This window comes from Lampetra fluviatilis, chromosome 16 (genome assembly GCF_964198595.1).
Source record: "Lampetra fluviatilis chromosome 16, kcLamFluv1.1, whole genome shotgun sequence".
NCBI lineage: Eukaryota > Metazoa > Chordata > Hyperoartia > Petromyzontiformes > Petromyzontidae > Lampetra > Lampetra fluviatilis.
This window is the reverse complement of record NC_136290.1, coordinates 7,636,605-7,654,013: the sequence shown is the minus strand read 5'-3', so window position 1 is coordinate 7,654,013 and position 17,409 is coordinate 7,636,605. Positions and strand designations below refer to the sequence as shown.

Here is a 17,409-nt window from a genome sequence, read left to right as displayed (position 1 = left end):
ACACACTGTGTGTGTATGAAACAGCTCTGGCTATGCGATCGCATGGACGGGAAATTTATAAGTGATTTGTGTTTTAAATTTCAGAATTTATTTCTTGTGGATTGAAAAGATAATCACCTTATACTAATAACTGGCTGGATGGCACTGTAGTTTGATTGTACAGTTGAAACACCTAAGTTCAAATCCTGGTCAAGATTGAAACAGTCTCTACTCCCTCCAGGGAACATTGCATCAATTTGTGAAAGGGTCACCAGTGAAGGTGGTAAGGCATAACAGCCCCTTCCATGGGAATGTGGAATGTCCATTACTTACTCAGAGCCATAAATATAGTGAAGAACTGCCTCATTCTTGCTGGAGCAGGGACAATGCTTTGATTGTGGCCCAAGTCTTTAATTGTACTATACATGTCCGTTGAGTCTCAAGACTCTTTCTTTGGCAAGTAAAAAAAATTAAACAAAAATAAAATATCACGACGTTTCGATCGAAACACAAGTGGTCGTCCTCAGGCAGAAAAAATAATCCAGCAATGGAAATGCTGAACGCTGTGAAACTGCTGAACCAGCGTTCAGCAATGATCCAGCAGTTGAAATGCTGAACCAGCATTCAGCAGTTCCACAGCTTTTAGCAGTTTGTATTGCGATCGAAACGTCGTGATATATATTTTGGGTTTTATTTTATTTATTTTTCTAGCTACGTGACTTTACCAAAAGAACCAAAGAGTATGGATTCCTGCAGTCACGAAAACTTCAAATCAAGATTGAAAAAAAAAATGTGGCCGTTTGTTGATCCATGGCTGGATGAGAAGACCTCCCCATGCCATGCTAGTCGTCATGGAGACTGACCATGCTTCACCATGCCGGTCATTTCAGACGTCACTCGTTAAAGAAAAAACTAAACTACTTTTATTGATTTTTCCAGGTAAGGTCCCACTGAGCCTACACAGCTCTTTTTCAGAGGCGACCTGTCCACAAACAATAGCGCAAAGAAGTGGCTTATCGCGTGGAAATGTATAGCAGCCAAATACTCCGAACGTGTGATGTTGATTCTAAATGTGGAGGGGAAAACCGGAGGACCTGTAGAAAAATCCACTCGACCACAGGGAGAACACGCAAACTCCAAATATACAGCAGGCATCGTCAGGGTCGGGATCGGGATCGAACCCACGACCTCATGTATACCAGGCGAGGTAGTTAACATCTCTGTAGAATCCCCGTAGCAAAGGATTCTACAGTGATCTTGGCTTGGGTCTCCAGGTTCATAGCACAGTGTGCCCAACCACTCACGCATCCCAAATGAGCAATTATTTATTTATTTGTTGCAAACTCTTTGTTTCTTTATTGACATTATTGAATGATTGACCTAAATATTTGAGGAAATTTTAAATACATATATTTCCGGCAAAGTATTTATAACCATACAACGTTACGCTATAATCTGCCGAAGGTGTCTTTCGTGCTGTCAGAACAATACCCTGACGTGGCGAGTGCAGAATGAAAACGTCTTTGGACTGCAAATTGTATAAGGCCGCAACTGCTATTGCCCTGCATTTCATGATCCATTAGTCCCATGCCAGGTGCAACACATCTGGCCCCAGGCACTCCGCAACGCCTGGAGCTCTACTGCTGAGATGTAATTTGCTCTATATATTATACCACCGGTGCGCTAAAAATGTATCCAGCCGATAATTATCAGACGATCACTTCATGTTGTTAAGTATTTTATAACAATCTAATTAAAATGTAAGAATAATAAATAACATATTTAGCCCTCTGTACCAAAATTAATGTTTCACCCCATGAGTGCATTCACACATTTACGAAGCCAATCATCGTAGATAATCACTTTCCTAAACATCATAGTGCACGTTTGGCTACATACAGTGCGCAAGAAGTTCATCATATAGACATCTAATTACAATGTACAAATCATAAATTACACATTTAACCCTGTCTGTCTGCCATGGGAAATGTGGAATTACACAAATTGGCGCAGGGTTGCCAACAGGGCAGCAGCCTATTCTCAAATTGCCCGCTCGGATGGAAAACACTTTGAAGATGTCACGCAATGCTCGCGGAGTGTTTTGAAATGTCGCCACAGCGCATGAGCTTTAATTCTTTGGTATTCATCATAAGAGCTCAGGGCCATCGCAGTGGAAACGTGCAAAGTCGTTTCGTCCTGGATATCTCAGAGGAGTATTGTACTTTTTGGTTCTTTCGGGAAAAGTCACGTAGATGAAAAATAAAAATGAAACAATAAAATGGAAATAACTAAATTAAATCACGACGTTTCGGAGGCAACACAAGCTTCCGTCATCAGGTGGAACAGCCACAGCAAAATTACTGTAGTGAATAGATAGAGCTATTTGTGATGACGGAAGCTTGTGTTGCCTCCGAAACGTCGTGATTTAATTTAGTTATTTTCATTTTATTATTATTATTATTTTTCACCTACGTGACTTTACCGAAAGATCCAACGAGTATGGATCCTTGCAGTCACGAAAACTTCAAATCTAGGAGTACCGCAGCTTTGATGTCGTTCAAAGCTCAAGTGATCTCCTGCTCAAATGAGCATTGAGGCAGCGGGGGTGGCTCCTGGTTGCAGCACTGGGCCGGCGGTGGCATTTTCCACATTGCTATGGCAGGGCCGAGTATTTCCGTAGGACAGCCACTGTTGACTCCCCTACAAAGTGGCACTCATTTTAGTGACCCTGAGTGGATGATGGGCTGAGTCGGACCCCTCGGCCGAGGTTTCATACTCGCAACCTTCCGATTGCGAGCCGCTCGCTCGTTTCCGCTGAGCTTCCTCGCTGGATTGGATGTCATTAGGCTCGAATACGTGCAACGTGTTGATGAAATTAAAATAGTTCGGTTTTGCTTTATTTTACTCCCATTCTCTCCTGATCACGTGCCAAAATGTATTCCATGTGAAGGGATCTGATAACTTTTTAATGCGGATTCATTGTCTGTAACAGACATGCGTACATGCAAACACACATGCAGATACGCGTGCGAAAATTAATTAAGGATGTTTAATTCAGTATGCCTGTGAGTAGTTCGACACGGAGTGAAAAATGCATATGCAGAGGGATTCATACCCTTCACAGTATTTGACATTGCAGTGTCCGTACCGCACATGGCAGCACGGTCGGCTACGTAAGGTGCGAAAGAAGTTGATCCATAAATACATTCACGAATCAACAACTCACGGGTCCTTCGCTGCATCACAGCAGACACCGTTTAGTGCTAATAGTAAAGGACGAAGATCACTGACGCTTTGGCATTGTCTGCAAATTACCAAGCAAGCCGCGTGAGATGCTGCTGGACCTCACCGATAGAGATTTATAAATATAGACGTCTTCTTGGTTCTTTCGGTAAAGTCACGTAGAAGGGAAATAATAAATAATAAAAATAAAACATAATAAAACAATTGTCAAGAATTATAATTCTCAAGAATTATTTTATTATGTTTTATTTTTATTATGTTATAATAAAAACAATTCTTAAGAAATATTTTATTATTTGTATTTTCATTATTTTATTATTTTATTATTTCCCTTCTACGTGACTTTACCGAAAGAACCAAGAAGATAAATCCCTGCAGTCACGAAAGCTTTAAATCGAAAAATATAGACGTGTTTATTTTTTATACAAAAAAAAACGATTGTGCGAGGTGGTGGTGGTGGCGGCTTGTGGTTGGAGGCTTTCAACTGGCAGTGTGGATTGATCATGGCTGACAACGAAGATGATAATATAAAAAGAACAAGACGTGTGTTATTCATGAATGCATGCACCTTGCGGTGGTAGAATTTCTAAGACGATGGGTAAAAACTGTTACATCTTAAAATAGACAAAGATCCCCCCTTCTAGCTTACACAGGTTGTTGGGGCAAGTGCTGTTAGCGAGCACCGATGAAGGCCAATACGGCACCCGAGGGGGTGAATGGCAAGAACCATTCCCGCCTGCCTTTATCTCCGCAGTGCTGATGTTGACACACCACATCAGGCACTCAGTTAAGGCTGAGTCGACCTATGGGAGGTACAGGACCGGTCCATGCATTCGATGTTGTCCATGAGCAGGATTCAAACTCGGTTCGCCGGGTACGTAGCACGGTGCGCTAACCGCTGTGCCACCGCTCCTATTGCTCCACAAAGACAAATATCCCCCGTATAACCTTACCAGACTGTTGGGGCAAGGGCTGTTAGCGAGCACCTACGAAGGCCCGCACGGCACACGAGGGGGTGGGTGGCCAGCACCCACGCCCAGCCGCCTTTGTCTCCCTAGTGGAGATATTTACGCATCGAACCAGGTACTCATTTGAGGCTGAGTCGACCTAGGGGAGACCCAGGACCAGTTCAGACAATTGTCATTGGTGTTGGCCGTGAGCGGGAATCGAACTCGGGCTGCTGGGTTTGTAGCGCAGCGCGCTAACCGATTCACCACCGCTCCCTACTGCCACTGCTTCATGCATATACACGTGCACACACACACACAATGTCTCAATATCTTTGCCAGGCATCTGAAACGTGAATAATAAATCCAATGAAGGAGCCATGGTGTTCATGGTTAGTTCTTTTTTTCTGAGATTACTGTTGTGTCGACCACACTGGGGAAATAAGCCAGAGGAATAAAGCGTCTGATAATAAACATTTATTGAGCGAAAAAGTCAAAGGGAAAGTTAACGCCTCTCATGATTAATACGACACATTTGTATTTCCTAATAATGTTTAACGGGGTGCCTCGTGCGCATGAAGGGACATTATCTGCAATGCATTTTACATTGCCTGGAGGTGTGTGTGGAATATGTTTTGTGGTGTGACAGCGTCTGACGTAATGTGTTTTATTCTGATGGACAGCCACATGTTTACTGACATGAAACGCACGTGGTCAGTGCTTTTTTTCGGCACGTTAAAACATCGGTGCGTGCGTACGCTTTCAGGCGAGAACGTCTTCACTGTCGCATCTGCCCTTTGTGCCCTGCGACCAGTATTCAGTCTGCATCCACAGTCACAGGTTCCATTGCGCACAGCGCTCGCCGTCGCGTTGTGGTTTCGTGGGAAGAACGTTCGCTCCGCACGAGTGCCACCGTTTGCCACGCGTCCTATTGTGTGGGCGTAATGCATATTAAGGACAAGTCTCGTACACCGAACGTTGTTTTTTTTTCTTGGTCCGGTTGGGTGGCGGTGCCGTGGCTGGAGGGTGCAATTTATGGTTACAAGGCTGCGGCGAGTTAACATTCCGCTCGGGGTTGTTGGTCAGTGTAGCAGCCACCGGTGGTGGCCCGTAGGGTCACGAGTATGCATTTAAATAATCGATTCTTACAAATGCATGCGTCTCGAGCTTACAAATTCATATCAATCAAGCGACCAAATGCAATGTTACGCCTCTACGAGGCACGTGATGGCAGTGGTTAGTTCGGGCAAGAAACAGGACCGGAGGCCACCACTGGACAGGAACAGCTAAGGAAAGGAAGGACTGGAATTAGATGGATGAGGCCTCTGCCCCTCAGTGGGAAATTACAGACCGACAACAACAACAACTGCAACAACAGCAGTTTGTCATTTCTCCAGGGCCAATCAAAACAAGTCCGACTTTTTTAGGAAATGAGCAGGAGTTGTCGAATGGTTAAACTCGCCCCTGCCATAGCAATGTGGAATTCACACTAAACAGGTGATGACCACTGCCCTGCGTTCATTTGGTTGGCATGCCACTTCGAGTTTCATAATGTGGTGACGTTGCTCTGACATTTACCAGTGAGAGTAAAGTAGGAGTCTGCGTGTGCTGTTTAGTGGTAGGCGTGATGAGAAGTATTCACTGGTTATCGCAGTGGTGGAACTACGAAGGGTGTTAAACTTAACAGTGTCGTGATTAAAAGAGCTTAGCATGTAAAGATTGCAATTAAGAGCCTTTGAATGACTGAATCAAAAACCGGTCACATGTCGGTACTGGAGAGTTAATTGAGATATTGTTCAGCCTAGTCCTAATACATGTCAATTTGATTGCAATTTGATATTTTAAATAAGCAGGCAATCTGGTGGTTCGGGGTAGGTGTCGACTATTTACTCAATTACCAGTACTGTCCATACTTTATACATATGATGAAGCATTGGTTGGAAAATTACTTAGGATTGCAATATCTACCATAACTTGATGGGAAGGTGTGTCCAATTTCCTTGCCTTTTTGGCTTCAACATCTTTCCACCAATAGGAATTACTATTAAAATAATGACATTCCCCAATTTGCTTTCCTTCTGAACATTTGCTCTTAATGGTCACTTACCGCCATTGCACAACGTCGTCAGACGATGACCCCTTCGATGGACACTGCAGAAGCACAGCGAAATGTAATTTTTTCTCCGCACTGAACGGTTGCTTACTTGTAAACTGCTCTAAGGTGAGGAAGGGAGGGGGGCAGCGGAGGCGTTACAATAGCGGAAACACATTTTAGATTGCAAATTTAAATACCCTCCACGATATTCCACCTCGTGTCACGATTCATTAGCGCCGTGGAAGGTGCAATGATTGGACTCGACTGCGAGTGCCCAACTTTTTGCAGCTGTTACACAGTTGCCTCCAACACTTGGGCTTGGCACGGGAAACGTTTCGAGAGTGTGTGGAAAAAATACGGTCTCGGCAAACGTTTCATCGGTTAAAGTTGCTCGCAGACCCTTGTCAATTCACTGTCGTGCGAAGGCCTTCCCGCATCTTGTCGCTCATGGGAGTTGATTGAGCACACTTCGCCACGCTGGTCCCACGCAGCGTATCAGTTTCAGTTTCATTCGTTAGGTATAACCCTGTGAGCCACGCGGCTCTTGACTCGGGTGCAACCGCAACAAAACATGAACAAGAAACATCTTAAAGTGACTACACGCAACAGAAAAATCCTGGAAAAAAACAGCAAAGCCTTCCAGAAAAAACACCGCATTTCAATGCTGTGTGCAAAAATCCCAGTGGGATGCAAGTCAAACAATAACAACCATTAGACAATGTAGATTAAAGTTACCAGGCCAACTTGGCGTTGGTCAAGAGGGGCCCATGAATGGTTTCGGCATCGCTCGCCACCGATGTTAACCGTGGCTAGGAATTGAACTCAGGTTTCCAGGTTCATAACTCTGTGAGCTTAACTGCTGTGCCACTGTTCCCATCTCCCGCCACCCCCCTCCACACCCCCCACATTACACGGCTATCGGAACCGAAATCTGATTTTGTTCTGTCAAACCATTAATTGTCTACAGATTATTGGCATCAATAAAAACGCCGCAAGATCTTGCCTAATGAGGCACGTCCGTCACACCGCTGGCTGCAGCAATGCCAGCCAAGGCGTAAGCCACCCTGCACTGAAATTCCCCTCGTTCCCTCATCGGACGTTCAACGATCTGTCGCTTGTCATGCTGACTAGCTGCCTAATTGTCCTGCCGCGGGTGTGCAAAAACAAGTCATCTCGCAACGCACGTTGTTGACGGCATCGTCTTTAGAATTCACTACGTGAACGGCCGTGCCAGGGTAGGTAGAGTATAATTGTGATAATTACTATGATCATCATAATAATTTGCAGCCCTTTGTTGGTTGTTCCACTGCTAGATGAAGGCCCCCCCCATGCACTGTCATCAGTCATGAGGGGTTGTTTGACCATACTTCACCACGCTGGTTAGCGTGGATTTCCGCTGTGTCACCGCTTCGCCCGCAGGAGAACTGACGAAAAAATGTACGACGTAAGACTTCCCCGCACAACTTTCGGACGATTCAAAACGAAGCCGCACGTGAAACGGCCTCTTTACAAACCTGGCCGGCGGTGGTTATCCTCTGACAAAAGAATTGGGCCCCCGCCATAGGAATGTGGAATTTCTCCCACTGGCCCGTGGCGACCGACGGAGACGAGCGTCGCCCAACGCGACGAATCTGCGTCGTAAAAACATTTTCCAGTTTCGCCCGCGAGCTCGCGTGGTTTTCGTGCGTTGTTGAACGTCGGGGTGATTCTCGTTCGCACCGCGGTGGTTAAGCGTGCCCCGTGCTGCCCGCGACCACGGGGGGTGGTGGGGGGTGGGGGTGGGGAGCAATAGCCCCCCCTCGACTTTTTGCCCCTCGCGCTAACGGCTCCGTCGCCGCGTGTCGCCCCGCAGGAGTTCGCCGCCCTCACCAAGGAGCTCAATGCCTGCCGCGAGCAGCTTCTGGAGAAGGAAGAGGAGGTGTCGGAGCTCAAGGCCGAACGCAACAACACCCGGGTGAGCGCCAGAGACCGCAGCCCACAGCAGAGGTCGCAAACGGGTTTTGATTCCTTACCCGTACCCGTACCCGGCCGCACCAGGGTTCCCTACCCGTACCCTACCCGAAATGAGTGACAAACGGTTACTCACCAGTGACTCACGGCCTACCCGTACCCGGCCGCACCAGGGTCGCAAACGGCTACCCGTACCCGGCCGTGTACGGGTAGCCGGGTATCGGGAAGGGTACGGGTATCGGGTACCCGGTTGCGACCTCTGGCCCACAGGTGTGGCCAGAGGGGGTTGGGGGAGGAGAAAATCGACGTCGACGTGAGTCAACGCACGTGTTCAACCGACCGTTGTGGGGAGCGGTGGTGCAACGGTGAGCGCATCGCGCTACGAACCCTGGCGACCCCGGGTTCGATTCCCGCTCACGGCCAACGCCAGTGACGATTATCTGAGCCCGTCCTGGGCCTCCCCTAGGTCGACCCGGCCTCAAATGAGTATCTGGTGCAGAGTGGAAAAATCATCACCACTGGGGAGACAAAGGCGGTCCTGGCGTGGTGCTGGCCATCCACCCCCTCGTGTACCGTTCCGGCCTTCGTAGGTGCTGGCTAGCGGCACTTGCCCCAACAGTCTGTTCAGGCTATACGGGGAGCTTTGTCAACTGACCGTGGTGCTTCATCTTAGTACGCGTGTGTGCATGGCTACTCCACCACCCATGGTTTGTGTCGTCGGGAATGTTGTATTTAATTGGCGTGTATGTTGAGCTGTTTTCGCACCGTACGTAGCCAACCGAGCTTAGCGGAGGTGCGTAGTCTGAGTCTCGTCAATTCATCATCGTTCGTTGTCCTTCCCCCGCACCTCCGATTAGCACGGTTGGCTACGTACGATGCGAAAGACATTCAACATACGTACACTCAGAGATCAAACATTTAGTCCACTCTTTGCTATTAAACAAATTATGAGATGTTACTGCTGTTGCTGCTGCGTTGGCAGCGGTACACAAGCACAAATAACAAAATAAAACTTGACGCTTTCGTCAATCGTACTGCCGTTATAAGATTAAAGAATAACCTAAGCTGTTTTGGCCAATAGATGTTCTGTGTGCTGTCAAGAAGGGGCATTGTCATATAGACAGTTTCTTTCTATGGCAGTGTTATGGACGGGTGTGTTGCGTGTATTTTTTTTGCTTTTCAATGTTGGTGTGAGTGGGGGTGTACTTTAGCAGGAGAAAAAAAAACCTATTAGCATAGACCCTCACAGTGTCATGAATCTGTAGCAATGATGATGTCAGCAAAATAAACACGCACATAATTTGCTCCATCTGAAATCTCATTTGCTTCGGTGAATACATACGGTAATTGCAGTTCACACTGGATGCATTATTTAAAACGGAATGTACTTGGGCGTATGATTTATCTTTTTCCAGCGACGACGAAAAGAGAGTTATTTTGAAGTTATAAATTACAAATATAGACAGTTCACATATCACACGACTCAGTCCATTCTCCTCTTGCAGCCTTTCTTTCTAAGAATGTATCTCTTCATCGATGTAGATGCCTGTCCCCACATTACATCCATTGAGTAATGCCTGTGCGAGTACACTGCTGCCAATTCATTCACTCTATATTTATCTATATATATAAAAGGGAAATTTGTGAATGTGTGTGTCTGTTCGAAATGTTTAGCATACTTCCCAACATGCAACAACCTTGAAATTTGGCCTGTGGGTAGCTTCCAGACTGTACACAATTCAAAAGTATAAAAATAGACTTTTGTGTTTTGGGGGGTGGGGGGGGCGCAATAATGGATACATTTTGCACGGCAAGTGAGCAGCGACGTCACATCTGTGATGTCACCCGCATGCGGCAGCGTCACGCAGTGTGCCTGATGACGTCACGCAGTGTGCCTGATGACGTCACGCAGTGTGCATGCTGACGTCACGCAGTGTGCCTGATGACGTCACACAGTGTGCCTGATGACGTCACGCAGTGTGCCTGCTGACGTCACGCAGTGTGCCTGTTGACGTCACCCCCCCCACCCTCCGCCTAGGCCCTGTATTAATCCAAGACAAGAATCCAAGTCCCGGGCGAAGCCGGCTAGTAAAGCTAGTCTATTATAAAAGAGTCATTATCTTTAGACACTTTGCTAATGTTGCTGCCAGATGAAGGTCTGTCCACACCGTAGTCCCTAGACGTTGCTTGGCTATGCCCCACCACACCGGGCAGTGTGGGGGGGGGGGCAGCACAGGGTTCAGGACTGCTGGCTGTGGCCAGAATTCCAATTCAGGACGCCAGCTTCCAAGTGCAATGGGCTAACCGCGGCACCACCAGCAGCACTCCACGCTCCCATTTAGATTCATTCGACCGTGTATTCTGTGGAGAAAAATAACAGATTAGTGACCCCCAGCAGCTCGTAGCGTTGCGTTATAAAACACGGCCGACAAGGTTGCTCAGCGCTTGAGCGAGGAGGGGCTCGCAATGGAAAGGTTACGAGTTCAAACCCTGGTTGGGGGCGGCAGGTCGGGCCAGGTGGGAGGGCTTGACTCGTCCTATGATCCCCTCAGGATCACTAAAATGAGAACCACTTTGTTGGGATGTCAACAGTGGATGTCCTATGGATAGACTGACCCCCCCCCCCCCAATCATAGGAATGTGGAATTCCCAACATTGGCTCAAGGCTGCAAACAGGAGAAGGGCACCACTTCGATGCATGTTTAAGCAGGAAACACGATTTTTGTTACAATCACACGCGTCGTGATTTGACCGCGGCATTAATTAATTAGTTGAATGATAAAAAATAAACAACCACCTTGAAAAAAGTACCACTAATTCATCCGAAGTGTCAATCCTCTGCCTCTAATTATTGCCCCTCCCCCCCCTCCCCTTTCGATTTAACAATTCTGCGCACGGTGCTTGCATAACAGATCGTTCGCACGCACGCACGCACGCACGCGTACAAAGACAAAGATCCCCCATATAGCCTTAACAGACTGTAGGGGCAAGTGCTGTTAGCAAGCACCTATGAAGGCCGCAACGGTACAACGAAGGGGTGGGTGGCCAGCACCACACCCGACTGCCTTTGTCTCCCTAGTGGTGATGTTTACACACCGCACCAGGTACTCATTTGAGGCTGTCGACCTAGGGGAGGCCCAGGACCAGTTCAGATAATCGTTATTGGTGTTGGCCGTGAGCGGGAATCGAACTCGGGTCGCTGGGTTCGTAGCGCAGCGCGCTAACCGCTACACTTATCGCTCCCCACCACACACACGCGCACGCACACGCACGGGTGCGGGAGCATCGTGCACTTGCTTGAAGGGCGCCGCGAAACAACGCTGCGCCCGTTTCCGCGGATGACGTCGGCTCGGGTTAACTCACGCTTGCAGCGTCTGCGTTAATTACTTCTTGTTGTTGGCGACAGAACTTTGTTGGATCGCGCCACGTATTTTGTGACGCTCCACAGGCAGAGCCGCGCGCCACTCTTGTTGGAGACGTTCTTCTACCCTGGGGAGAACTCGCGATGTAAACAGGCCCTCTGGGTTAGGCGGAGCAAAAAAAACTGATTTCAAGCTCCAATGATTGAAATCAAGGGCTCTGCTGATGGGCTCTAAGTGACTATGGACCAGTGGCCCATGCATTATTTAGCCAAATCAAAGCGGAACGTTGTAAATTATGAAATCTGTTTTGTTTCTCGCGGATCGCAGTCTTGCCTGTCGGATCCATTTAGCTCACACCTCCGCAAATCGGCGATGTGTGCGGCGCATCTTATTTCTGTTCACAGTCATTTGTTACGTGCTTCAACAGAGTTTAACCCCCCCCCCCCCGAGGATTTTCCTCGCTTCTCTTAACCGCTTGGCTGCGCAAATAACAACGTGTCGCTCTCTACGTGGGAAGAATACGTCTCGTGTGTTTGTCCGTCTTTTCGCACCCCCCCCCCCAAGCCCCCGTAATGTAAAGTGGCTCACGACTTGAGTGCGCTGTTTCTTGAATTAAAACAATGCCACGGTGTGTATATGTGTGTGTATATATGTGTGTGTGTATATATGTGCGTGTATATGTGTGTATATATGTGTGTGTGTATATATGTGTGTGTATATGGGGAGCGGTAGTGTAGCGGTTAGCGCGCTGCGCTATGAACCCGGAGACACGGGTTCGATACCCGCTCACGGCCAACACCAGTGACGATTATCTGAACCAGTCCTCAGCCTTTAATGAGTACCTGGTGCGGTGTGTAAACATCGCCCATGGGGAGACAAAGGCGGTCGGGCGTGGTGCTGGCCACCCACCCCGTCGTGTACTGTTCCGGCCTTCATAGGTGCTCGCTAACAGCACTTGCCCCTACAGTCTGTTAAGGCTATACGGAGAATCTTTGTATATATATGTGTGTATATACGTGTGTGGCTTTGGCAGCGGAGGTGCAAGCGGGGTAAGTATTACTCTGCACTGTGAACCCGCCGGCCTGATTCGATTCTCGGCCGTGGTTAAGAACAGCGACGAGTGATGGCTCGGCCTGTCCTGGGCCTGCCCTCCACCAACCTGCACTGACCAAAGTGGAGAAGTATGGTCAAAAAACCGCCGTGCCCAATGCGACGTGGGAAGGTCTTCACTTATGAAGGGCGAGAATCGGTTCTTTTGGTTTATGTTACATGAACTTGGAAAAATAGACGATGTTACGTATGTATTATGTTTTTTTTTACTTCTTTCGTGTGAAGTATTGGAAAATGACGGCAGGAAACTCCTTGACGGGAACACACTTCTTTTATTAAATCTTGACTTGTAACGATACAACGCGTGGCCTCTCTTCTTCACAATGCGGTCACCATACAACGGTACAACTCGTGACCTCTTCTCTCCGCCCTACGCTTCTCTTGACTCTCGTAGATTCTGTGCTGCTGGCTCTCTGTGCCTCGTGTAGACTCCGCGCCTCGGCTACACTCTTCTCTCGTCTCGTGTAGACTCTGCTACACTCTTCACTCGTCACGTGTAGACCTTACATCTCTCTCTGGCTACACCGTATGCATACTCGGCTCGTGTAGACCTTTCTCTCTCTCTGGCTACACCGTATGCATACTCGGCTCGTGTAGACCTTTCTCTCTCCCTGGCTACACACTATACATCGCTCAGCTCGTGTAGACCTTTCTCTCTCTCTGGCTACACACTATACATTACTCAGCTCGTGTAGACCTTTCTCTCTCTCTGGCTACACACTATACATTACTCAGCTCGTGTAGACCTTTCTCTCTCTCTGGCTACACACTATACATTACTCAGCTCGTGTAGACCGTTCTCTCTCTCTGGCTACACACTTACACCTTACTCTCCTCTACTCTCCATTACTCTCCTCTCCGGGCTCTATCTCTGCACCTTCGTCTTCATTCTTAGATGGTTCCACTTCTGCCCCCTACTCCTCTGTGCATCACCTTATATATCTCTTCCTCCCGGGAGACGGAGCGGATGCGGACCTCAACGTCGGCACCGCTCCTCAGTTACCCAATCACCACGCGCTATCTCCACGATCCGTTTTCGCCCAGCGCGTGTTTCCACTCCCCGACCAATCACACCGCGCTGCCACCCGATCACTCCCTCTCAGCACGTCACCGGCACACAGCCAATCAGCAGCACTACCCCCACCCGCGCACTGACGCCTGCTCCTCCCCGTCAGCGCGCGTCACCACACACACACCCGTACATACGCGCTGGCACACGACGTATACACCCAGCGCGTATCACCACTACACCTGTATGCATCTTTGTTGAATTTCTTTCGCACCTAACGTAGTCAAATGTGCTAATGAGTGGTGTGAGGGAAGGACAATAAACTAAACACAAAAAGCAGTTCATAAAGAAGCGCATCTGTAGGCGTGCAATTCCTACCCAAGTACAACACCACTGACAAACAATTAAAATAACCAGTTGATAACATCTTCTTGGTTCTTTCGGTAAAGTTACGTAGAAGGGAAATAATAAAATAATAAAATTAAACATAATAAAATACAATTCTCACGACGTTTCGGCCACAACTCAAGCAGCCGTCCTCAGGTGAAGAACATGTCTGTCGGAAAGACAGCGTCTGAATGAACACCACCAAGCTTGGCAGCGTATATTTAAGCTGGGTTAGAGGAGATAGCTGGGTTAGAGTGATAACATATCAAACTGCTTCTTATCGCATGGAATGAAGTTAATTTTGCCTAAGTATAAAATATGAAGGTGCAGCACTGCAATTTCTCGCTCATGCCACTGCTGGCAGACGGGCCTCCATGCAAGGGAGCTCCAGAGCGTGTCTCTCTCGGGAGTATTTGGCCTTCTCTTCCTCACTGACCATCCGTCCGTCTTAGGAGAGGTGCAAGTGCCCACTCACAAGTTTCCAATCGACTCACTGTCCATATGGGAGTCACTGAAAATGATTAAAACTTCGTGGGAAGTCAAACATTGGTCATCCTCTGAAAGAGATTGGCCCCCGCCATGGGAAGGTGTCATTTACAATACTGGGCGCCGCCAGTGAAAATGGGGATCGACGCACTTTGACTTGCCTTGCAGAGGCGATTTCTCTTGCAAATTCACGAGCCTGGTGTGCTGGGTACGACAAGTCCCGGTAGTCCGTGTGGCTCCGCAGAGTAAGAGACATCTTTTGTAATATGCGTCAAGAAACGAGAACCACTCGGGGAACACGCAAGACATATATTTCGTGACAAGATTGCGTGCACCGAGACGTGTGACAAACGTAAAAAAAAAACGCGAGCGCTAAAAGCGTCCTCCGTGTCCGCACCTCTAACCCCCCCACCCCTCCCCCCGCGCGCTGGCAGCTGCTGCTGGAGCACCTGGAGTGCCTGGTGTCGCGGCACGAGCGCTCGCTGCGCATGACGGTGGTGAAGCGGCAGGCGCAGTCGTCGTCCGGCGTCTCCAGCGAGGTGGAGGTGCTCAAGGCCCTCAAGTCGCTCTTCGAGCACCACAAGGCGCTGGACGAGAAGGTGGGGCGCCCGCACGAGTCACGTTTAACCCTGCGACGACGCGATGCGTGTGTGCGTGTCTGCTCACGGTGCTGGCCACTATAAACTACGAACTAACAATTTTGCTGAGGGTAAAACTGGAAGACCCGCAGAAAAATCCACATGACCACGGGGAGAACATGCAAACCCCAAATATACAGGCGTCGGAGTTCGATTCGAACCCACAACCTCCTGTATACCTGGCGAGGTAGTTAACATCTTGCCGTGCCGGCCTTCAAAGGTGCTGCTCGCCAATAGCACTGCCCAAATGGTTTGTTAAGGCTCCACGGGGGGGGATTTTTGTCTTGGCTTTTACTGCTGCTTCCCCCCCCCCTCATTGGTTACTCACGATACTCCTCTACACGTGAAACACTGGCGAGTCAAAGGCGGCCGTGCGTGATACTGGCCGCAACACACAGTCGTGTACCGTGCCGACTTTCACAGGTGCTACTCGCTCACAGCATTTGTTCCAGCAGTCTGTGTTGTGGCCAAAGATAAATCTTTGCGCTCTTACTCATGGGCCACGAAGTTAATCTTTGAGAGAGTACCTTGTTTCAATGAAGCAATGTCGTCACGCAGCCATTTCTCTTGACCGAGTTGTGTTACTACTGTGCTCTAGGTTCGGGAAAGGCTGAGAGTCGCCCTGGAGAGAGTGGCAACCCTCGAGCAAGAACTCACCTCGGCAAACCAAGAGGTCCGACTCCGCGAAGCGAAATACATCTCGACGCGACACCGCAACGCTGCCTTTCTTTTTGTCTTGCTGCTAAGGCCGAACGGAAATCTCACTTTGTTTTTGTGATCGGCCGGACAATTTCATTTCGGTGCCGCGTTTGTGGCTCACGTGAAAATGTTTTGGCCGTCGTGCCCGCGAAATGTGCCTTATCTTCTGCCGCGTTTGCGTTTTTTGTTTCTGCATTAAGGGTGCACGGCAAGCCAGTGTCGAGGTCTGTAAATACGCATTAGCATTCGGCGATAACAGGCGACATTTTTGGCGTCACTATCTCGACCCATTCCCCCCCCCCGCCCCTCAAGTCAGTCGCGGTTACCTTGGCGATTCCTTCCTTCACAAACCGCGCAGATCCTGCAATAACAGAAAAGCGTCGTCCGTTTGTTTCGCGCGAACGTACATTTCAGCAGGCAAAAAAGCAGACGCCTTGTACGTATTAAAACGAAGGGGGGGGGGGGGGTTCATCTGCGGAGTCGTATTTGCAGGGCGGAAAACATGCACGCAACGTACGCCCCGGGAAAGGGAATCTCAGAATGGCAACAACACACCTCTCTTGTGCTATCTGTGAGATGATATAAGCCTTGGCGCAGCAATTGACAACGCGACGGAAATGCATTGCGCGCATTTCAAAATGTTGTCTTGCCACATATGACGGCGCGTATTTCACCGATGCGTTCGGCTAATGCGCTGTTAGGGTGACACGCGCATTGTGGTTAACGAACGCGATTTTAATGCGGAGCGAGAGATTTTGTGGCCGGCGAAAAAAAACGCTCTCCCAAGTCGCTCGACGATTCCATCCCCACTGCACGGCCCGAGCGAAATTACATTTTCCATTTTGTGTGAAACTTTTGTCGCTTTGAACTCTCTGTTGTTCGGTTGCCGAGGCGACCAGACTGAGATTGGGACAAAGTGGGGCGATTTTGTGCCATCTTCTTGTAATCAACAACTCGGCTTGGGGGGGAAAAGCGACGCCTTCGTTCATGAAACGCATTGAAAAGTTCAGAGGGTGTTTTAGCGCTTCAACGTGCGAACGATAATGGCCACGTATATTCTTCAGCTGCGTATATACTTCATTCAGAGTATACAGGGACACACGCGAGTGGTTGGCGAAGCCGAGGTTTTGATGGCTTCAATGAAAGTAAAATGCATATGGTTTCTAAAATAAACGTGCGTAAAAAATAATAATCAGAATACAGAAAGCGGGGATCAGATTAGAATACAAACGAAGACCCCCCCCCCGCCCCGTGTTTGTGGTGCCGTTATAATTTGATGCAGCTGCAGAGATAGGGGATTTCGTGGTGACCTTGGAGTATGTGGCTTAAGATAAGACCTTTTACCGCTAATATACGAGGAAATTACTTGTGCCACGAATACCGACGGGTGGAGGCACGCGCGCCGGGGGCGGGGGAGGGAGGGGGCGGGTGGATCCTGTATACAAAGACACGCCGCCTTGTCTGTCCCGGTGATCTTGAGCAGATTGCAGCCTCCCAAGGTTTA

At 48.6% G+C, this 17,409-nt stretch overlaps 1 protein-coding gene across 8 annotated transcripts in view; it reads left to right on the top strand.

Moving 5' to 3' along the window:
• Positions 1–17,409, top strand: part of LOC144936498 (liprin-alpha-1-like) — a 277,198-nt gene that overhangs the window by 180,032 nt on the left and 79,757 nt on the right. For all 8 annotated transcript variants that reach the window (XM_078863613.1, XM_078863618.1, XM_078863614.1 and 5 more), the window contains 3 exons: positions 8,117–8,218; positions 15,003–15,167; positions 15,805–15,879. In XM_078863613.1, the coding sequence (XP_078719739.1) occupies positions 8,117–8,218; positions 15,003–15,167; positions 15,805–15,879 (342 nt within the window). The remainder of the gene's footprint in view (positions 1–8,116; positions 8,219–15,002; positions 15,168–15,804; positions 15,880–17,409) is intronic.